General features: G+C 45.9%; 2 protein-coding genes across 3 annotated transcripts in view; one reads left to right on the top strand and one right to left on the bottom strand.

Annotated features, from left to right (window-relative positions):
• Nucleotides 1–380: 380 nt before the first annotated feature.
• LOC135829620 (macrophage mannose receptor 1-like) overlaps nucleotides 381–23,184 on the bottom strand; it is a 40,452-nt gene continuing 17,648 nt past the window's right edge. For both annotated transcript variants that reach the window (XM_065342021.1, XM_065342020.1), the window contains 11 exons: nucleotides 12,952–13,246; nucleotides 10,464–10,712; nucleotides 9,599–9,769; nucleotides 8,499–8,719; nucleotides 7,411–7,636; nucleotides 5,464–5,877; nucleotides 4,303–4,502; nucleotides 3,764–3,878; nucleotides 3,070–3,346; nucleotides 2,278–2,552; nucleotides 381–1,104 (listed from right to left, as the gene is read on the bottom strand). In XM_065342021.1, coding sequence (XP_065198093.1) covers nucleotides 1,010–1,104; nucleotides 2,278–2,552; nucleotides 3,070–3,346; nucleotides 3,764–3,878; nucleotides 4,303–4,502; nucleotides 5,464–5,877; nucleotides 7,411–7,636; nucleotides 8,499–8,719; nucleotides 9,599–9,769; nucleotides 10,464–10,712; nucleotides 12,952–13,120 — 2,412 coding nt within the window. In that variant the 5' untranslated portion in view covers nucleotides 13,121–13,246 and the 3' untranslated portion in view covers nucleotides 381–1,009. The remainder of the gene's footprint in view (nucleotides 1,105–2,277; nucleotides 2,553–3,069; nucleotides 3,347–3,763; nucleotides 3,879–4,302; nucleotides 4,503–5,463; nucleotides 5,878–7,410; nucleotides 7,637–8,498; nucleotides 8,720–9,598; nucleotides 9,770–10,463; nucleotides 10,713–12,951; nucleotides 13,247–23,184) is intronic.
• Nucleotides 22,859–23,184, top strand: part of LOC135829542 (uncharacterized) — a 9,459-nt gene continuing 9,133 nt past the window's right edge. The window contains exon 1 of the mRNA XM_065341938.1: nucleotides 22,859–22,965. The gene's annotated coding sequence lies outside the window, so the exon portion shown is untranslated. The remainder of the gene's footprint in view (nucleotides 22,966–23,184) is intronic.

The following is a 23,184-nucleotide window of genomic DNA, read 5'->3' as shown; positions in this document are numbered from 1 at the left end:
GTACGTGCTCTTCATTTTCTTTTTTCTCTTCTTCCGTGGTTGGTCTCACCCTCTCCTCAATTCAATTGGCTGTCTTGACATGCCACGAGGTGCAGAAATAAATAAATAAATAACATGGAAATTGTGGGCACAAGTTATGCACGTCTGACTGTTCAAAATCTGGTTTAGTTGGTGAACTGGAACGCATAATTTGTGCCCACAATTTCCACGTTACAAATTTGCACCAATTCAATTTTACTATAATGAATACAGACGTCTACTCTAACTATGTACGAAGAACTGTATCAATGCACGGACCAGGGAAATATGCTCCATTTAAAAGTGCTGAAAATAAGATCCATACATCCTGTACACTCTCCAAACCTTGTGAAAACAAGATAATACTAGCATTGCACACAAAATCTTTCAGCGGCCATGGTGACTTTCAACAGAATAACATTGTATATTTTCTGCTGTGATTTTTGTGCGAGCTCTGACACCACAATTATCATCTAAACGCTAATTTCAACAAAACAGAGGTGAACCTTCTCAGCAATGGCTATCTTGAACGTTTCAAATGATGTATGCAGCAAAGAGATCGTGTTTGAGTCAGAGTGTTTGAGTTGAGGGACCCTATATGTACATGTATGTGTAAGTGGCTGCAGTGGAGTCTGCGAGTACTCGTACTTAGTAAAATAGCTACATGTATCTTCCAGATGCAATTCTGCCCTTCAGGCTGCTCGAAGAACACTGAATTTGAAGCCATGGCGTTAGCAAAAACATTATGCTTGCATCAATGAGTATGGCATTCTTCACAGAAACGAGACAAACTTTCTGAGCGGGCTACGGTTCTCAACGCCTAAAAATGTCTTGGCACACCTGCACGTGCAAGGCAAGGCAATACATGTAATTGAAAAATTGGGCAAAGTTATCAAGTAAACGTCAACAGACCAGCTGTCAATGTAATCCCTACACCAATCTCTACTAGGAGTCGTAATCTTACGACTCCCTCACGCGAACCAGCTAATAATTATGTTGTCGTGATCACCAAGGTCAAGAACACAGCCAGCATACAGAGTTGGTAGGTTGCTGTTGATGATTTGAGTCTGACACCATTGGATTTTCCTGCAGAGAAGTCGATAAAGACAGGCACACAAGTTAGGCACAGATTGTTACCAAACAGGCAGCATTTTTGCCAATGATCAATATTTTGAAAACAAGCGTTTGGGAGACAGCAGTTTTAATGCAGCTACAAGGAGGACTAATTGCACAGTAAGCATTTCCTATTGTATGTCGACATGTACATAATATGTGTAAATGTTATACGATGATCGCAAGGCTCACAACGAAACTTCCTTCCGTCTGTTCAGGTTTGCTTTGTTTTGCTGATGCTGATGATCCCCACATGCATGTTGTTACCTGCTGAAATTGTCCCCCGCTGAATACATCTAGTATAATCACCTTTTTGTTTCGCTCCTTTTTCCCCCTTCTTTCACTTTTATTTGTCCATACAAGATTAGTTTCAGGTAGTCCCCATTCTATTGTTACGTAGATTCACTGATGAATGCAACAAGAAAACTGTTCTGAGCAAATCCTCTCTTTCCCTTTCGTTGTGTGCCTTGCGATCATCGTGTAACATTTTACACATACATGTCGACATATAGGAAATGCTTACAGTGCAATTAGCCCTGCTTGTAGCTATATCAATTATAAATTTCAGAGTAGTAGTATGAAATCCCCACCCACGTGCATATGAACGCCATTCGCGAAGCTCCCAAAGCGTATAAGTTATATAACCCAGGCGTAAGTCCACACGTCATGAATTTCGAGTTTCGTGTCCATCACCCACATTGGTTGCAGTGGATTTACCAAAAAATGTAATTATTTTTCTCTTATTGGCCACAGGCCCTCGTGAGGATAATAGGTTTCAAAAAGTCAGTAAGTGCGATAACAGGGCATGAAACTGACAAGCTGGTATTTTACAAAATTTTATTACTGGCTAAGTTACGCGATAATGCTTGGTCCTCTTTTTTTATAAATTCATCATTGGCTCTCCATCCGAGTCCATACTGGCCAAGTATCCGAGTTAACGAAGGACGGACAATTTTAGTGTTAAATGCTGTTTTTTGGTTTTTGAAAATCCACACCCATTGCTATAGCGCGGAACATCCGATCCAGTTCCGTTATTTCACAACGTTTCGGCACATGGCCAGCATCAGGCATTAGGAGCAATGAATTGTTATGGAAATGGGTGTGCCTTTTATAAAAAAATTGATTATTGTTTTCAGTGATGCTTACTGACAAGCGGGCCCTGAGACATGACGAGGGTTGTGGGGTACACCGCTGCCCCCTCCTCCGTCGCGGACGCCTGGCGCTTCTTCCTACCACCGCTGCCTGGCAACCCCTGGCACCCCATGCTGCAACGGCTGCCGGCAACGCCGACTGGGCATGCCTGAACCTCACAGTGGATGAAGACCTCAGCCACCTCGTTGACGAACTGGAACGCGCGCACGCTGAAGCGGAACAGGTTCATGGTGGCCGGACGGATGACAACCGTGCTGTCAACAGGACAACTGCATAAAAAAGAACGGCACAAGGTCACGAATACAGAGCACGTTTATGGGATATTGATACCATGGTAATATACGTAGCAGTACAGATTGAAAGTGATGATGTCAAAATTACAATAATGAATTTTGGTCAAATTTGATTGACTCCGACCAAAGCGAAATACAATATCTGAATTTCACCAGACTTTTTAACGAGAAAAATAATTATGACAGGTTGTCCGGATCCTGTCGCAGATCATATTACATCATCAATGACATCATTTCTTATACACTGTATCATCATCACTACTCACTGGTCAGCATGTTAATTTTTTCTCTTTTACTTTTATTTCATGATGAAACAGTTGACAGATGCGTGGAACCCATTTTGGGAGACATGCGACCTGTACTATTCTTCTTCTTCTTCTTCTTCTTATTATTATTATTATTATTACTTTTGCTGCTACTGCCTTGCGACACATTCAGCGCCCCTACGTCCATAATGGTTCTGGGACATACATACGTACAAGTGCATACTCACTGGTCGATAATGAGGTCGTGCTGTGGCGTACTGAACGGGTCCTGGAACGGCGTGGCGTAGCAGCGCCGAGCAAACACCATCAGGTCGCCAAAGTTCGACAGGAAGCGGATGCGAAAGAAGAGCTCATCGTTCAGGGTCACCTGGTGCGGATAGACGGTGATGAGGCTGGCAAAGGAGTCGTCCGTGAGCGACAGGCGTGCCCCGATGTCGCCAAAACCAACTACCGGTTGGACCACGGCCGACGTGTTCAGCTCCAAGCCCTGAGGCTCAAGTGGACCTAAGGGTACAAAAGACATCGAGAGACTAGTTCAGGATGTAGTCTTAAAAAACAAACACTTGCATGGATATACCACTGAAATGGAGGCCTGTAGCAGCCTCATCCCGTTTGGTCCGGCACGATCTAACCTCAATCAGTCATTCCCACACCTACGACCACCACCACCACCGTCACAAAACACTTCGGCACAACTAACAGATTTCAGCCGCCCTTCCTGTCTTATGTGGACTTAAACCCCTTCCCTTCCTGTTATTCTGTAGAGCCGTGCACAAGTGTGTCCCCTGATAAAAAATACTGAATGATCTGCAACCTTGTGTATGGAGAGCCGGGAACTTTCAGGGGTGTAGCTCGCACATCTGTGCATGCACCACTGCGTCTCATACCATGGGCTTCTCATCAGCATGGTGTAGGCCTTACCTGCACTGGAATTGCCAAGGTTGAGCAACAAGCAGATCACTTTCACCTCGAAGGAGCGGAAGCGAGTTATGCCATCTTGCGTGGGCGTGTGCTGGACAAAGTTGATAATTTGCGTCTGCAGGTCGAGCAGAGTTTTATAGACACGCAGTGCTGCCATTATGCTGTCTGATTTAGAGGCCAATTTTCACTCGTTGTCATAAAACCGATCAAAAGGAACATTTCCAGTGGCAGCTGCACCCTTTCAATGCAAACCATGTCCCAGCAATGCAGGTTTGCATTTTCACATCTTCAGAAATGCTGGAAAAGAACATTCACAGACTGTATAAAAGACCCCGATCATACCCCCCCCCCCCCCCCCCGCCCCCCCCCCCCACCCTTCCCAATCTGTACTCTCTTGTACCATCATCCTTCAATGCGACGGACCCCACGATAGGCGGTCAGCCTTTGGGTCATCCTAATAAAGTTATTATTATTATTATTCAGTTGCCACTAAAGGCAGGTGTCAGCCAATGCATTGATTGCGCAGTTGCTGAGCTTACGTAATCGACGTTGTTGGTGAAGTTGATGGTGTTGCCACACTCGTCCAGCCGCCACGTCAGGAAATAGAACTCGTCGTCTGCCTGGATCCGGCACGTGGGGTCATTCAGGTGAAGGTTCTGCTGCTCGACGAACGACCTGAGCAGTCCCCGCGCCACGTGGAAACCCATGTGCGTGGAGTTGCAGGTAACAAACACACGGGCTGCAGGGCACACACACACACGCATAGACACACAGCTACTCAATGATGCAGACAGCCAGACTGTTTCGGCCAATGAGGCCTCATCAGTGCAACTCCGAGCTTAAAATAGGATTGATCTGTCAGCCATGGCTACGAGAACCACAGACATTAAGACAGCTGGATGTACTAGCGCTGGACACACAGTTAAACACTTTTAAGTTCTTGCATTGAAATGTTCAGCATGATGATTCTTGATATTCTTACAGGAAGAAAAGGCGACAGATTCAATATCTTTACCGCCAGCACCAGGACTCATGAACTTTATTGGCCTGATTTCACATCAATTGTGACATACAAGAATACCACTTCGAAGAACACATTTACGAGTATAACTTCTCAAATAACTGACTTTCATCCTGATAATGTGTCAGGCCCAGCTGGTTATTCCTAGCGAAGAAATGATTCGGGTGATTGAAAAGTCCCCAAATATGTCGCCAAATCTCCTTTGCAGAAGTTTATCAAAATTAATGGGCAATCTATGTCAGTACAAAAGCTGAGAGTCACGGTTTCAATGAGCATCGCATTTGTTCAGATTAACCATGGGCGTAGCTGGTCCCCTTTTAGGGGATGCACATACTTATGTGTAGGATGGCTGGTGCATGTCATTCATGGTCATTATGTGCATGCTGAACCTAGGTCAAAGTTTTTAGGGGTGGGGGGGGGGGGGGGTGCATGTGCCCACGTGCCCCATGCAGGCTACGTGCCTGCTAGCAAAGAATGACTAGTTTGGCGTGTCACTCTGAGCTCTGTTGATAAGGCTGAGCAAGGTGTCTCAGTCCGCCATTCCATTACTCACAGTATAGAAGTGGAACTGTGGAGAATCCATAAATACAAATACGAAATACAAAAAACTAGCCACACTGGCTTCTGTATGCAAACTGTATGATTACTATTATTCGCTAAGGTGACGGCTGGTTCTTACCTCTCTCGCACACATACGCCCTTTGCTCGCCGCAAGCCTGGTCGTTCCACTGTGCCGGGCCAGGCGAATTGAAGTACATCAGAGCACAATCCTGACCCGGGGGTAGATTGTCTGGCGCGCCGGAAAACCAGTTCGTGTAGGTGGTCGGCACGCCCTGCACCCAGACAAACGTGTCCTCGACGAGCCTGTCGTTGTAACCAATCCAGGAGTCGGCCGTGATAAGCGAGTGCACGTCGGCGTTTTCCTGCTCCGACTGTATACTGGCTAGGAATCCGCCGACGCTCGTGCACGCTAGGTCGGCCTGCGGGAATGTCTGCGGCATGTCGACGGGCAGATAGCAGCTCTGGTTGATCCCAAACCAGCCAGGCGGGCAGGCCGTGTCCGGCACTCCTATCCGCGGACTCGTCAGAAAACCTTACAACACAATATCAAAACCAGAAGAGGATGACTCATATTCAGTCAATTCAGAAGATGATGACGGCCATGCTTTTGATCAGAAATGCTTATTTGTATTTTTTTTACGAAAGTGCACATGCCTACATAGAATGGAAGAGAACAACAACAACAACAACAACAACAACAACAACAACAACAACAACAACAACAACAACAACAACAACAACAACAACAACAACAACAACAACGACAAGAGAACATAGGGGACTACAAAAAAACAAAAAAACCCAATCCCGACTGATCCTTAAAAAAAAAAAAATACAAAGGTTAGTCCATAATTTCAGGACTCGCACAGATCTCAAAATTCCTGATTTAAGCCCTGATGATGGTGTAGTACCAGTAAACAGCTTCGGATTTGTAGGTTTTCATGCCATTATACTCTATTCTGAGAGTATTTGGAACCTCCTTTTCGACTTAATGCACTCAGAAGGGCTCTTCATGCCTTACCCTCCGTGTGTTTTTGACAATGCCCGGCTGAGGCAACTCACACCCGCATACGTTCTCACAACAGTCTCTCTAGTATACAGTTGAACATCGATTATCCGACCACCTCGGGGCAGACAACTGTCAGGCGGTGTTCAGATAAGGCAAATGTTCCGGATAAGAAAACACACTGTAAATACATGTACATGTACATTGTAAATAGAATAGAGTGCTACCAAGAGTCCATAACCCAAGAGTATGCAACTGTGATTATGGGTGCATGTGTGGCGCGCTGCCTTCATTACGTAACTTTCCCTCATCACGCTCTGAAAGCATGCATTCAAACTCTCAATTTCTCGCACGAGCCCATCCGTTTCTGCTCGATTCGTTCCAGTACCTACACAATCTCTGAATTCTGGCGCCTGAACTCCAGTTCCGTACGAAAGTTCATTTCAAACTAGAGGGAAAGTGTGGTGTTTGATTTTCCGCAGTGCGCGGACTGCAGCTGAATGATGTAATGAAGGCAGCGCGCCGCGGCGCCGGCGCCGCGCGGTTGGCCCATAGAAAAGAGATCACAGTTGCATACTCTTGGGTTATGGACTCTTGGTGCTACTTTTCAAAATTTTCGTATTTTTTGAATGGCTCACTACATGCACAGTGCGTACTCTACGGCACGTGCGCCCAAAAAAACTGTTACGGATAATCGAATGGTCGGATAGTCGATGTGCGGATAATCGATGTTCAACTGTACAACAATCAATTGAAAAATAATAGCTACAAGTATACAGTGTGTCACGGATGCGACCACTCGGATAAGGCGACCACCAGTCCTGTCCCAGAAGACCACTGAAACCAGGAACAAAGGATGCTATTTCCAGTCAAATAACCCTGGATAAGGAGACCACCTGGTAACAGAGACCACGTTTTGAAGGTCCCTTGAGAGGCTGTCTTAGACAGGTTTCACTGTATCTGATCAACATACCAGCGCATGCAAGTTTATTCCAGGATCGAACAAATATGTTATGGCAAACCCCATCCTCAGGAACAAGACCAAGCAGTGTTACTTACCTTGTTCACATAGGTAGTCTCTGAGAACTAGCTCACATTTGTCGTCATTCCACTCCCCCGGCCCCGGTATGTTGAAGTACATCACCACGCAGTCCTCTCCCGGCGCCCTATCGTTAGGTTCTCCACCCAGCAGGTTCCAGTTGGTGAACGGACCACTGTCGCCCGTGAAGTCCCACTGGAACACGCCCTCGGTGGTGAGGTCATTGTAGCCGATCCACGAGTCACTCTGACGTAATGCCAGAAAATGCACAGCAGGTGTGTGCAAGTGAGCATACGCGTACACACATAGACACATACACACACATGCACACACACACGCACACACACACGCACACACACACACACGCGCGCGCGCGCGCGCACACACACACACACACAAACAAGCACAAAACACTCGGGCTAGAGCCTAGTTGCTAAAGTCTGACATTAGGTAGATTCACATTTAAAGCAGGTCATTTAAACAGGCATGCAGTGCAAGAACTCTGCTAGTATCTACCCACACATGTGACGTTGATATCATTAGCCTCAACTTGACTTGTTCTTAATAAAAAAAAGTTGTCTTGAAAGACAACATACCGGGTATGTACATGTATTGGAGCAGTAGTTTGGAGGCGGTGAAAATAGTTTCGCAATCTATACCTTCGCAAGCAAATACGCAAATCCACACAACCAAGAATACACTTCCTTTCATCTATCAAACGTTTTCCTTCCCTTCTCTTCAGGATAGTACAGGGATATGTATTGGAATCAAGATTTTAGGGATGAATCCTCTCAAAGGCGTGCTACATCCATTGTGTATCTGCAGCGGAAGCAACCTACAACAAGCACCTCTAACACGGACACATACACACACACATACACACACACACACACACACATAGACACACACACACACACATAGATATACACACACACACACATACACACACACACACATAGACACGCACACACATATAGACAAACACACATGCACACACACACACACACACGCACACACACACACACACACACACACACACACACACACACACACACACACACACACACATGCACACACACACACACACGCATGCATGCACTAGCCTTACCACGATCAGCGAGTGCGCAAACGCGTTCTCCTCTGCGCTGCGGAGGTCGGCAAGGTGGCCTCCTTCGTTGATGCAGGCTTGTCGGGCGTCGGGCCACGTGACCTTAGGACTGGAGTCGAAGTACTTAAAGCACGTGGTCTGGAACACGGTCCAGCCAACCGGGCACGGTCCAAGGTTTGGTAGTGTGGTGGGTACGGGGATCGTAGGCGGTGGAGCTGACACTGGAATTCACAGGCAAAATATATACAGTCAATCCTATTTTGAAATACTGCGACATACGGCGCTGTCATGTGCCAAACCACTGGGGGATCAGTGTTGTATACTACAGTCCATTCATCGGAAACTGGCCCGCTGGCTTTTGAAAGTCGGATTTGGGCCAAATTGAGGATCAAAAACCCCATTTAAATCTCTAAAATTTGGGTTTTGGATCTGCTTTTCCATACATTTTGCCATGGCATACCTGTCCTAGTTGTGTAAAACCTGGCTGAATTTCTATTTGCCTGTTCTTGGACTTTTCTGGCCTCAAATGTGGCAAGGAGTAATTGCACGGGTCACACAATGCAGGATGTACTGTTGTGTTCACGATATCTACAACTATGTACGGGAGACACCAAAACGTTAGGGTACCAGTTTCCAATGAATGGACTGTAGGCCGCTCTGAATTTCATGCACAAGTCTATACACATTTTCGAAAACGTCGATTTACTCCATTCGTCCAAGCCGGACGGGTTTTTTGGCAATGATATTCGTTTCTTGTCCAGCATCTCGTATTGTCCGTTTGTCACCTGAAATCCCGGTGCTACGAACCTGGCTAATGAGTAATGTATGGAATAAGGGCATGTACAAGTTGCTCCCACAGCTTCTCCGTGCGCTACGTCACGGCTGGGCCTTTTCCGGAATGGCTTATTATGGTCAGCGCAAGCCAAGCCCCGGGTTTCGACAGTTCTGCTACAGAATACTCAATTGCACAAGCGGTCAGAACTACGTCTTCAAAATGCTACACATGTCTACGACACTGAGGATAACGTGTTGCTGGCACAAAATCAGTGCACTTAGAATTTCAAGATCTTCCTAAACTCCTCAATCCTATTCCAGCTGACCTCCCTGCTCGCACACCACGTCTTTGAGCGCGTTTTCACAGCTCTCGTCGTTCCACAGGCCATCGAGAAGTGAATTCGTTCCGGTGAACATCACACCACAGTCCTCGCCCGGTGGTGTGTCGTCAGGAACACCGAGGACATCGGCGAAGTTCAGGTAGGGCGGAATTTCATCTGGCCGGCGACATTAGAAGGACAGGAACAGCATAAAATAATCATGAGCAAAGGTCAAGTGTTGAAAGGTGTTCATACTTATCAACAGTCATGTAGATCTACATGTGCCAGGTGTTTCACCTTCGCACGCCATGTCCCATGCAGAGGCTACTCTCTGTACTAGTACTAGTAGTAGGTACAACAACTTGGATTCACCAACAGTGTACTTTGACCTCATCTCAGTGTACTTTGACCTCATCTCTGATGTTCCTATATTAATTTTATTATTTTTAAAAAGGATTTCTCAAAGGCATAGCCTATCGGGGGATCTCCTAACAGTGAACATGATCATTGATTTATATACTAGTGAAGCGACTTGTGCAGGCAAATATAATATGCTGTTTATAATGAGCGCGAAATTGTGTCCGAAATTCTGAAACAGAATCTATAGCGGTAATCTTGGGTGGAAGGCAATTCCTAATTTGCCGATTTTATGTAAGGAGAGTGATGATCCCTTGGTGGATAATGGTCCAAACATTTGGCAGATTCTGCTTGAAACGCAGTGAAATTGGCAGTGCCAAACAAACCTTATTATGGCAGGCGCTAGGCACTTCCTGGGTTGTAAACGACGCATTCAAATGCAAAACTTCAAAAGATCGTAACTCAGTCAAATCTCGCTCAAAGCTTACAAAATACATCGGCTCGTCTGACTTACTCGGTGTGTCTTCCCATCTGAAATCTCCCTCCGTGTTTCGGTCGTTGATTCCGATCCACGGGTCACGATTTGCCAGGCTCAGCACGAAGTCGTTCTCTGCCTGCGAGGCGATGTTGACCAGGTGGCCGTTGAAGAAGCCGCAGATCTGCACGGCTATGGGCCAGGTGACGCGAGGACTGGGCCGGAAGAAGATGTAGCACGTGCCCTGGAATGCCGTCCAGCCGGGGCTGCAGGTCTGCGAGTACACATCTATAATGCATAATAGAACAGATATGATACACAATGAATATATCAGTTGTCTCCTGTGGCCGGTTCACAGTTTGACATCGGTTAGTTGACATAATGTCACTTCTCAGTAGGCCTTTGCGGATTCTGCCGGCAGAAAAATTGGCAGAATTCGGTACTTTTTCTGGTAAGTTTCATGCATGTTTGGTATGTGGATAAAGAAATGGAGCAGAATTCGAGGAATTGCCCGCCATAAGGTTTGTATGGTTCTGCCAATTTCACTGCTTTTCGAGCAGAATCTGCCACCTTTTCGAGCATTATCCGCCAATGCCTACAAGTTCTCAGAGTGCGTTTTCTTTCTGTGAGAGTGTACATGTACATGTATGACATTCTCATCCTCACTTCAGTGAATTCTGTCGTAGTTGAAGGGGGTCTCTCATTACTTGTCTCATTCTTCCTTTCTTGCAATTGTTTTCAGTTTTGAATTCTGTTCTAGTCTGCGACCATGGTAAATTGTACCTTGTTTGGCAATAACAGAGGCTTTATGATCGCCAAACAAACATACAATGTACATTGTTCATCATCAGTTCCACTTGTGGATAAATAGTGACCATACAGCATGCATTTACCCTGTTGCAATAGCACTTCCAAGGCCCAGTGAATCGATCCGTAGCCACGTTTCCATCTAATAATGGCTTCAATGCTATTTTATGCTGTGTTAATGTGATCAAGTAGCACAGGATATAGGAGAGGAGGGGGGGGGGGGGGAAGCAGCTCCAGTGGAACGACAATCAAAATAGTGTCAGAGACTTCATGTATGTTTTTTAAATAGTTTTTCGGAAATCTGTAGGGGATACTTCAAAGTATAATGTGTGGAGCAGACATTCAACTCCATAGTGTAACTGTTCAGCATGCGCAGAAGGACGGTGTTGCTGGATTCGACATCGTTCTTAGAACAAGAGGGGTATTCTAGATGGATTGCGCGAGCATATTGCGCTGACAGGCCGTTAGGCATTGGCGGATAATGCTCGAAAAGGTGGCAGATTCTGCTCGACTGAAAAGCGGTGAAATTGGCAGAACCATACAAACCTTATGGCGGGCAATTCCTCGAATTCTGCTCCATTTCTTTATCCACATACCAAACATGCATGAAACTTACCAGAAAAAGTACCGAATTCTGCCAATTTTTTCTGCCGGCACTATCCGCATATGCCTACTGACAGGCCGTAGCCTAACAGTAAGCTAGCGCGTAACAGCTGTGATGCAGCACTCGCAGTCACACTGCTACAATTAGATTTAAAAATAATAATAAATATTATTATAGTGTGCGAGATTGAAACATTGCATTCCCAGCCATCGCAACACCATACTGTAGGCACATGCACATGCATGCATTATTCGTGTGTGTGTGTGCGGCAAACTACTCAGTCCGTCAAGTGTGGATAATGGATATGTAGATTTTCGTTATAATCGAGTGATCGCGTCACTATGCAGCGCCTGATGATTGGCATCAATTGCTTGGAGTACACATGTACATGTACATGTATGAGGCGAAGGCTACGTTCCTTGTGGTATGACCCGTGCTTTCCAAGCAAAGGATTGAGGGTTCGACCCCCGTGCTACCAGGGTTTTACGCCCAGGGCCCATGTAGCTCTGCGTGTTTGGTTATCGACGTCGCGACGCTGCATGAACAACCATCTTCACCTTCTCTGTGTTTTTTTCTAAACTTAATGAATAGGCCATTTGTGTGAATCACCACGGTGATGTCCCTGCCCCTGTGTTTTATCAGTGACGTAGCGGTATCATCCGTAACTAATCCATTGCTCACATCGAACGAGGTATTATTGCCCGCCATTGTTATAATACATGCATGTACTTTGAACGTTCTGTTCCGAGCATGGTTTTACCGGAGGCAAAGACTCCACTGCAGTTGCTATCTGATACAGTGTACATACCAACCCACTTTGTAAAAAATATCACTAGCCAAATCCTGCGTGCCTGCCAGACGCAGAGGGACATCTGACGGTGGTGGTGTTCAGTGTTAAGGATAGCTCATCCCCAGATTGCAACTAACTTTACACCTTGCCAAGGTGGACTAGAGAATGTGCATGGGGAGGCGTCTCTTTACCTCCATTCCGCCAGGTGTATTCTTTATCACCCGTGTTCAACTATCGCTATGCCGCTTCGCACAGCATTTACTGAGAATTGCACACATTTAATCGATTACGGCTCACTTTAATACAATATATCTGAGTTATCTCACCTCTGATCAGAAAAGCAGAGACTAGGAACAGGCAGTAATGGTACAGTCGTAACCGTGTTTTCCTGGATCCAAACGCTGACATTGCCCTCTCGCTGCCACTGCTGCCTATCGCCTGAGCACCCGCTCCGATTGACCTTCTGCAATGGCGACACTCTAGGTCCGCTTCCATAGCAGCTGCATGAAGATCATTGTGTCTGCCGTCGAGTCGAGTCCAGCGAGCGTCACGCAGAGAAACCACTATGTTGGATGGATGTGTCTGACTGAACCCACGCTGTTTAGAGCTCGCCGATATCGCCTGTCAGCAAGATTATGTGTGAAGGAGACAAACAATTTCTTTCTACAACGCTCCATGTATGTAACAGCAAAGAAGAGATCGGTATGTTGTGCCCCTAGTTCATAAGAATTCTTCCTGGTCAAAACAATACGAAGCAGTGATCAGATCAGTGATTTGCATGGCAACTGTCTCAGTCTCTGTGACCCTGGAATGCGTGTGCTCACGCGCAAAACCAGCAGTACATAGGCTGAATCTGCCGGTGACGTTACAGACCACTTATGTCGCTTGTGCGCTCTGCGTACAATGTCCTGGACGTGATCAGTGGATAATTATCGTATTCCGCAATGCAGTTGGGCGGTACCTGGTGCACAACACGTGGAACGTTTGTGTGGATGAGTCTGCACGTACTTGCTTTAACGTTCTGCAAAGCAAGGGGATCAAGACGGAGCAGTAACTGTTGTTGCGTCGCTTTGTCACTGGGTGAGGACGAGGTACAAGCTGGAACGGCCCCCGGACTAGGGGACTCTGATCGGTCAACAAAAGGACGGGATGACTCTTTAGCATGAATGCATGCGCTGCGCATGTACGGGCGCTTTGCCATATGGTTCAGCACAAGCCGGGGGGTGATAAGGGTTCAGTGCTTCCCCGCCCCAAACCAGACGAGTTCAGAACAAATCCACAAAACAATGCCTCGGGACTCGGGAGGACGTGTTCAAATTCCCGAGAAACAACGTGGTACGTGCAGTGGAGATTGTAGGCCGAGATCGGTGATGATGCGCAAATGCAAAGGAGCGGTGACCTCGCTGAGAATCGGACGTGATCCTTAGCCGAATCACGCTTTATAAAGGCCCGTTACAAACAACGGTAACCAAATCCCCGAACCCTTCAACTTCCAAATAAAAAGAATTATATTTTTTGTCTCATTGGGAGCTCCAACTTCCCCCAGAACGCATTTTCTGCTGAGTGTTAGTTTCTGAAACGTAGGGAAAGGTTGTGGGATTCTTTTCAGGACATTGATGCGACTTCAAGCAAGAGTTTCTGCTTGCAGTTTTGTGATTTGCCTCCCCCCCCCCACGCCGCTTTCTTACGTTTTCGAGGTGTTTCGCGGGCTTCTTGCGCAGGTATCACCAGCATCAGATTGTCTGTGCCTTCGCCAAGCCAATGTTTGAGATACAATGTACGAGCGGAAGAGGTTTAGATTTCGCAGCCTGTTTCCGTTACTGAGCATAAAGAAGAGGGTAACTGAAATGTTGGAATATTTCACCATTAGATAGTATTACTGCTGTAAGGGACGAAACAGTTCTGTCAGCAGATTGAGGTATCCTTAGATGTACATGTACAAGTACCTTGGTTCACCACCTACAATGACCTCTGCAGGGCACATAATGATAATGTATGATGGCAGTTTGTTAGCAAACGTTGATCCGTAAGCTTTGTCAATATAAATTTTGGAAGCGATGAAACTTGTGTTTGGTGATCACCTCCTTGTGCAAATACTATTCTAAATATCTGTATTTATCGTTAGGTTGTCTTTCAAGTTCATCACAGGTTCAAATGTGTATAGAAGCGGGGCTGGGTCTTGAAGAGTCTATGAGGCAACTAGACACTAAATTCAGTTGCCGTTGAATGCAGGTTTTACTGTAACATCATGCGTGCCTCACGTAGCTTCGATATGATCCTCTACATGATTCAAACTATAAGGGTGTTAGAGTAACACCTGCGGTTATGATGCCAATGCCGGGTCATATCAGAAGCATTATGTGTATAACTTTAAGTGACCTTCGGGGCATACACGTTCGAAATCGTTCGCACCATGGCGATCTTTCACTGTACACGCACATTATTATCAATACTAGTATCAAACAATAGGAGTACGAAATAGAGGGTGCGACTTCGGCGATGATTTTGTTTAGGAATGGGTTTGCTCCCACACTGGAGCTCGCGCTATTCCGCCGAGCTCCAGTGTGGGAGCAAACCCATTCCTAAAACAATAGGAGGACAGAGAAAGTGTTTTTACTCCACGCACTAAGCGATCATCAGAAAACAGCAGTACTAGTATCTTATTGTGCGAATCACACAGTCTGCTCGTGTACTTGTGGGTTCCAAAGAAGCTGTTTACTATGCATTATTCTCGAGTACTAGTTATATATTTTCACAGAGTCGCAATTTTTTTTTTTTTTTTTTTTTTTTTTTTACTAAGTACACATCCTACTCGTCAGAAGGGGAGAAGACAACAGAGTATACAATAACAAAACAATAATAAAGGATAGACATCATGATCGTGAATGCACATCCATAGGGTACTAGTAGCTATTTCGCAAAAATAATGAAACATGGACTGGGTTGAGGTATAACATGGACTGGGTTGAGGGATGGAGAGCAATGCTTCGAACAACAAATATTTTGAAGATGAAACCAATAACAATACACATAATTATATGTATACACGTAACGAATCCGTTGATCCCCGAGCTGCAGAGAGTGCTCAATGTCAGAGACAGAGCTTCTGTCTGATGATTGCCTAGCGGCATGAAACTCAGAGTTACAACCAACCTGAACGTCCTCCGCTGAGTCTGCTATGTGTACACGTGACGATTATCCATCGTGATTGTAATGTATGTCCAAACTATAATATCATCGACTACAAATGCTTGCAACTTGTCAGCACTTCATTCTGCGACGTCCACGTAGTACTGTGTTGACTGTGCACGTAATCAGTACTGAGTTCGAGGCCCCTGGGCCAAGGCCAAATCGACGACGGTCATGGACCCCATCGCACGTCTTGATTCCGTCATACCTACTGCTGCATGTGTGATCGTTGAGTCATCCATGCCCACTCGACAGGAAACTCATTGTGTTCGTTTTCAAAGCTATGCATGTAGTGCTGATTAAGCGGTGTCGATTGGTTCGCAGCTGAGTTGCTGCCAGGCGAGAGACAGCGGCCTTTTCTCCACACAGATGTTCGGACACCAGTGGGACCTCTCCTGGCTATATGACCTGCGGGTCTTCGCGCAATGCACGGGGAAAGTCAAGGATTTCTGCCTGACCAGCCACATTTGCAATGCGTCGGTGCAAACATGTACGACATCGTGCTTGCGAGAATGCCGACCACACGAGTAAAGGGCGCTCTCTTCACATTTGTTTGTCTCTGGGGTTAAACGGACAAAGGGCACTCAGATAGTACGCCAGAAGCCTTCAGTTCTAGGCTTATAGCAAACCCTAAATTTAATTTACATTGATTTCCGCTCAAAATAGAACCCGAGCACAGCTCTCGAAAGATTCAGGTCGCATCAATCTGTTTACTTTGTCATTGCTGTTTCACGGTGGCTGCAGAATATTCTACAAAGTAGTTCGATGGACACGTTCCAATGGGCTGGGACCATGGCTGAACTGAAGTGATTTCCGAAGGATATTATGGGTAAAGGTTGGAGACGCACGTGGTTATAAAAGTTAAACTAGCAGGATCCTCTCCTGTTCTCGGAGAATGGGCAGAGCTTCTACCATTATCCGCCTTCCACCATTATGAGCGATAGCGGCACACTTGATTCACAATATCCACGGAGTTCACGCCTAGCCAATACGGTACATAGTAGTATCGTCCAACGAAACTAAAATCGGTAAAATCTATAATTATTCATCCCATTGCATGCATTAAAAATATCAAAGTTTGATTTCCAAGACTAGCTGAATGTGCGAGCAACAAGGCCAGGGTGTATGCATCAACAGTGAACGAGTGTAAATAGCACACCTTCTCGCATGTTCACCATGTACATGTACATGACGGATATCCTACATGTGCATGACATTGTATGTAAAGTGAAGAGGTGGAATTACTAGTATTTTTTTATTTCTTTTTGGTTGTAAAGGCCTCTTTTACGGGCAAACAGAATGCAATTGACAGTGGCATGGCGAATGATTAGAACACAACACCAAAAATGAAAACTATTGTATGTGTGAAAAAAACGCAAAAAAATTACTAGTATACTCTCTAGAACCAGCCGTACAGAACTGATCGTGGCAGTGTCTGATATTGAGCCCGTGGCTCATCAAGACCAGGCCATTTATTTATGTTCTCGTGAGCAAGAGTTCTTACCCTGCAGCAACTGAGAATTCGATACTTTCCTGCAACATTGGTGTATTTGTAGGTACACCACACGCTCATGTTACTACACTGTCACCCGACACCCGTACCTAATCACTTGTCGTGAGTGATGATGGATGTGCGTTACACATTCATGCTGCTCGAGGGCGTTCATGTGTTCATGTGTGTGCGGAAATCGCGTTGTGTAGCGCGGTGACATCAGCGCTGGAAATACCTGGGCGCCTAGTAGGCTAGTAGTAGCCGCCTACTAGTAGTACTAGGCATGCGAGAGTCTATTGGCCTCTGGCTGTTCCTTGCAATGTACTCATGTAGGATTGTATGGTGTTTACTGGGCAGTGGGCACCATAATATTATTCAGAAGGCGTCTAGCCTCAATCAGTCGACCTGTGAACATGGTGAAGGGGTGCTATAGTGATACTAAGTGCCATTTCACTATCACTCGTACGATCGTAGAGACTAGTGGTGGTACCATGTGGGGTGCTGGGAGTGTGTTTACCTTCGTTAGGCACACTTCTTCCAGAGCTGTTAGTGTTGTGACTGGCGGCCCAAGTGCAGGGGAAAGTACCGGTGGTTTTCCGAGTCAACACCGCATAATTCTGTGTCGTGAAATGCATCCTTCCTACGGAGCACATACATTGTACATGTACATGTATCAGCAACGACCCGGACATGGCACAACCAGTTTCAAGCCCTTCTTTTGCATTTCAAGTCTAGAATAATACACATGGTAAGAGAGCCCCGCGGTAGATCATATTATTAATATTATTATGCAAAGTTTGACCATCTATACTGGGATGATAATTGCGGAACGTCCATTCGCCTTTTTACATGTACATGTATCATTGAGCTTAGTTCCCGTTTATTGTTCGAATTAAAATAAACCAACCAACCATAATACCTAAAACTAATGTCCTGGGAAAGAGGAGAGAAAAGACATCGTCAAGCTTCCTTTCACGGATCAAGCTGGTGGATTGCTGTTCGCCTGGTCCATACACGTACAACAAACACATTGACCAGGCGAGTGGATCACTGGTTCTGCACTACATAACACGAGAGAAGAGGGACTTTCTGGGCGTCTCTGGAACTTTATCAGCACCATAAATATTATCTTCTACATATTCACTGATGTAGGGGAAAGATGTAAACGGGAAAAAGTCTGAGGAAAAAAAGACTCACCACCAGGACTCGGATCAGGGACCTTCGCTTGAGGTCAGCGATGCTCTGACTACTGAGCTATGGTGTAGCAGTCATTCCGTCAGAGGCCGTTCAACAATTTTCTTCGGGCTTCGTGCTTCCTGTGAATCCACGCTACAATGAGTGGTTTCGGCCAACACCCCATTCGGATATCGACTCAAAAATTGGGTTGAACGATATCATCGCATTCGCAATGCCCATGGAATGTTTGCTAACCGAAATTGTCGCGTCCAGATCTCAGCAAATGTTGCTAGTCTCACAGCAGCTGGTGCTCTTCTCCCTACGGTGTGTTAACGCAGACAAAGAGAGTCCCCAGGATCTGCTGCCCTTCGCCGTTGCGTCTCATCTCGATGAGCGTAATTTGCAAGTTGAGTGTTGTGCTTATTATTTTCACGATGTGGACTCCCGAGGACACCGTACTCTGGATGGAAGCAGTCGTGTATAAGATACAGTAGAGCTCTGGTAAAACGTGCCATCGTGGGTAGCGAGAAAATGTGCTTAGTATCCGACGTTTTTTTCTTATGGCAACATACATGCACGCAGTAAGTATCAACACACCCGTACTTCGGATAATGACCGTAGTAAGCAAAGAGTATGGTTTTTCAGAGTACGCACTAAGTGTTCCACAGTCAATTGTCAAAGGCTACGCAAGATGATATTCCTGCAGAAAGCTGAGAAAGATTGCAAGTACGATTCGTATTGCTGTTCGAGCCCTGGCCAGTGTAGCCTTGTAACTCAAGCAGGTTTACGAATTGGCAACGAGGGAGCTCTCGTTTCTTGAATTCTTAAACATAAATTTTCTACTCTTGTATTTGCCGGTACAAGTCTACAAGATCACAAATGCCGACAGTGCCTGGCGGGGCAGTAAGACGAACGAACTGCACGCTGAGAACAGTAAAACATTCATAGTTGGGCAGTGCATCGGCGATGATTCCAAACCAGAATGTGAATCCAACACCGTGTATCACTATCGGACTCCCCCCTGGGACAGAGCAAATATTCTAGAAACCCTCTACACATCCATTGTATTCTGGACTCGGGGAACCCCTTGGGCTCACGAAGTGCATGAAAACATGTAGTGTCACTTGTGGTGCGTGGCCTGAATACGTAGATGACCAAAGTGTCAGTCAAATGTTCTAAAAGCAGTCAGGCTAAAAGCTGGAGGGGCACCGACAGTTCTGAAATAATATGTTTGACTTACAACTTTGATCTGAGACTGAAAAGAACACAATGCTACACAGTGATCGGAATACGGAAGACCTGGCTTCATGAAGGCTTCTCACTGACAATGAGTTCGTTCTTCAAGTACTTTTTAGAGCGGGTTTATTCACAAAGCAAAGCTATAAAGTATTATTGTGTATTGTATTGAATTTATTTTACTTTGGTGGCTCAATAGTACAATGTACCACAACCAAGAGGCCCGAAACACTGATCATAAGGAGATAAAAAGGAAAAAGAAGGAGCAAGTAGGGACCCAAGTACCAACCCAAGTTCGTACTTTCATCGTCCTCGGTTGGAGATGGACTTGTCTAGAGAGTTGTACTTCCGTTTAGAACGGGCGTAGCCGTGCGGCAAAAAAAGCCTTTCTCAGGGCTGGGAAATGTGTGAACTCGATAAGACGACAATAGACGACACAGTCGCAACACTTGGCATCGGCACTCAGCCTTAGAGCACACCCTTCTACAAAATGGTGTCAGCTTCATTGATCGGCTAGCTTCACTGATCATGGGCGCTGCGATTTGGATCTGGGACGTTCATAACGTTAGACTTCGCTTTCGCCTTCTGCTTCCTTACTTCCCTTTTTGTTTTAATTTTTGTTTCTGGATTTTTTTCCAATATTCTCCATTTCTTCCTGGCGTCGTTTCACTGATGTGAGGTCTTTAATAAAATCTGATTGACTTAACATAAGCAAAACAGCTCATTTCTCAACGTACCAACACTGGTACGTAAAAGTCGACGGTCTGAGCATTCTAGTGCGGGCGCTGCACGGTTTTAGCACGATGAGTACTACCACGGTACTCAACACGCTAATACACATATGTATCATGAGGTCGAATGTCACAGGCCTGAGCTGTACAATAGGACCTCATGAACGCACAGATCTCTTTTCTCCGCATATTGGTACCGAAGTTATGCGCTCCTGATCATAGAGAAAGGGCGGATGAGCCCAGGACTATTGCCCATTGACGTTGTCGTGGCCATATTCCTTTTTGTAATGCGCATAAGGACATCGCTATTTCCCCGACCATAGTAAGGAATTCCCTCGAACCCAGTTCCTCTGTGAACATGGGTCATTCGCACAATTGCCGCCACCGGGTGTCCGCTACTTTGTTAACGAAGGACGCGTCCGCTAAAGGAGAACCCACTGATTTACTGGTCCCAGGGCACTGCCGGCAGGCCCAGAGATCGAGTTTGCTCAAGCATGTGTTAATTCCATAGTAGCCCTTTGGACAACGTTACGCCAATCAGCGCCGCTGATACGATTACGGCCAAACCTTTGTACGCTCCACTCGCGTACGTCAGCATAGTCCGTGCCAATACAATAGCACAGCTAGAGCAGACTCTACACGGAATCCGCGTATGGGTAAGTAGTCATGTACATATACAATTTACAATGCACATGTACTTGTACATGTACATCATATTACTCCCACTACCGTCATCAAACTCGGCCCATCTTTGTTTTTGTCCACATAATTATTTATTTTACGAGTTGGGTTTGTGAATAAAAGTAAAAAAAAAAAAATCACATCTGCTCTATCTCCGTTTCAACGGGTGAGTGTTGTTGATCACGCCTACTCGTGTGCTTTTGAATTTGAGGTCTCAAAAAGAACGTGTACAGTGCTGCTATAATGAAATCCGGTCAAGTGAGTCACGTGTGTGCCCTGCACCAGTTCACATCCCAGGGTCGGTACATGTACATAATTATGGGGGTAGCACAGCGCCTGGTGTGGTACTGACTCCGGATTTCACTTAGCAGCATAGTGTGGAACAAGCATGCCTGCACTGTTGAACAGTGGTCTGAAGTCGGTGAAGAGCCAGCTCATGCACGGTAGATAATGTTGCTTTTAACGGCTGAATTCCACCCTGGTGGTAGTCTGCAACGTGAATATAGATTCTGATGATCTGTGTGGTACAGAAGTCAGAGAAAGGCGGAAATAGTGAGTAATCTCGTTGTCTCGAAAGGTGACTGCTCAGAGTTGCACCCATTGACAAACTAGAACAGGAATTTACTGAAGTTGGTTGTTCTACTGAGGAACACACGCTTCCAGCCGAACTTGACACTTGTGGAATTATGTACTCGAGCGAATAATCTCACTGAGCGCATCCTGAGCGACATTAATTTTCATCCACATCTTTGCGACATGTACAGTAGACCTTTGATGAGACGTACACCCTTGGGCAGCAGCAGGATTGTGTATCCGAGTTACATCCCATCCTAACATACTTTAAAAGTATGTACCAATGCACTTGTGCTCCGTACAGTGTCCGTAGTAATCGAGATTACGTCTGATCAGAGTACGAACTAAGTGAGTTCCACTTGATCTTTGAAAAATCCAGCATTCCAGTTTTCAAGCAGCTGCAGCCGATTGCTGCAACATGTTCTTGGCTCGGTCCTGGGGCAGTGGGGCAGGTAAAAATAGCCTTGATCAGGTCACAGACGGTCCGGTTTGGCCAGTTTTCTCACCTACGCCCAGCAAACTAATGTTCATTGTTGTCAAGAATCTTCATAGCATATGTACATGTACAACCCTGTGGATTACTGATGTTGTGGAACTAGACTTTCGAAGCCTATTGGTGGAAACCCGCAAGTGTGAGGTTACGTCATGGACATTATTGTATGCCGCCTGGCGCCTGTGTTCTCTGAATTCTGGACATGTCGCAGTGGTTACCATGAGCAGGTGCAAACAGTCGAATATTCTTAGGCTGTTGCGGCCAAATCCTGATGGCATGAAAATATTCGCAGGATGATCAACGGATGATTGAGCTAGACTATGCAAACTGGTGCACCCCCAGCACTGCGCAGAGCGCATGCACATCCGTACTCCCCTGGCCCCATCTATCGGGCTTTTAATGTGCAAATTCCAGCTGATGACGTACAGCGCTTCAGGCTTCCTGTAGCACCTTAGGTGAGGCCAAAAATACAGCAATATGCACCCATGGCGCTTCGGCAACCAAAATAAGACTCAATTTATTTCCTGCAGCGAAAGCAAGCTCACGTTGCACATTGCAGTTGTGCATTGCTCACGCACCAACACCAACACCACCAAGAACGAGCATTATGATCGACTGACTCTCCTTGCTAGGAACAGTCCTCCGCGTATTGTCTCCAGTTTCGGCCTCCCTTCGAACATGAAAAATGCACGGGTATAAAAAGGTTCTTCCTTGGTGAAGATCTTCGGAAAAGCAACAACCGACCCTATCATAAAGTTTGACGTTTGAGGTGAGTTCCAGCAAACAAATAGAGCCCTTCCGACAGGAATTGAAAAGACGAAGTCCGACCAGCATTAGGGCGTTTGGGAGTTTAGACGCCCTGAAATCGTTTCTTGTTTGCATCAATCTGTTCCTGTAGTATTCTAGTCTTCTGAGTAGCGGAATGCATTACTGTATGGGGGGAATAGGTTCGTGTGGTTCGGTGGGCTGTCCCCGAGCAGCCAGGAAT

The sequence above is a fragment of the Sycon ciliatum genome, chromosome 13 (assembly GCF_964019385.1).
Source record: "Sycon ciliatum chromosome 13, ocSycCili1.1, whole genome shotgun sequence".
Taxonomy (NCBI): domain Eukaryota; kingdom Metazoa; phylum Porifera; class Calcarea; order Leucosolenida; family Sycettidae; genus Sycon; species Sycon ciliatum.
The sequence above is the reverse complement of the archived record's forward strand: the minus strand, read 5'-3'. Positions and strand labels throughout refer to the sequence as shown.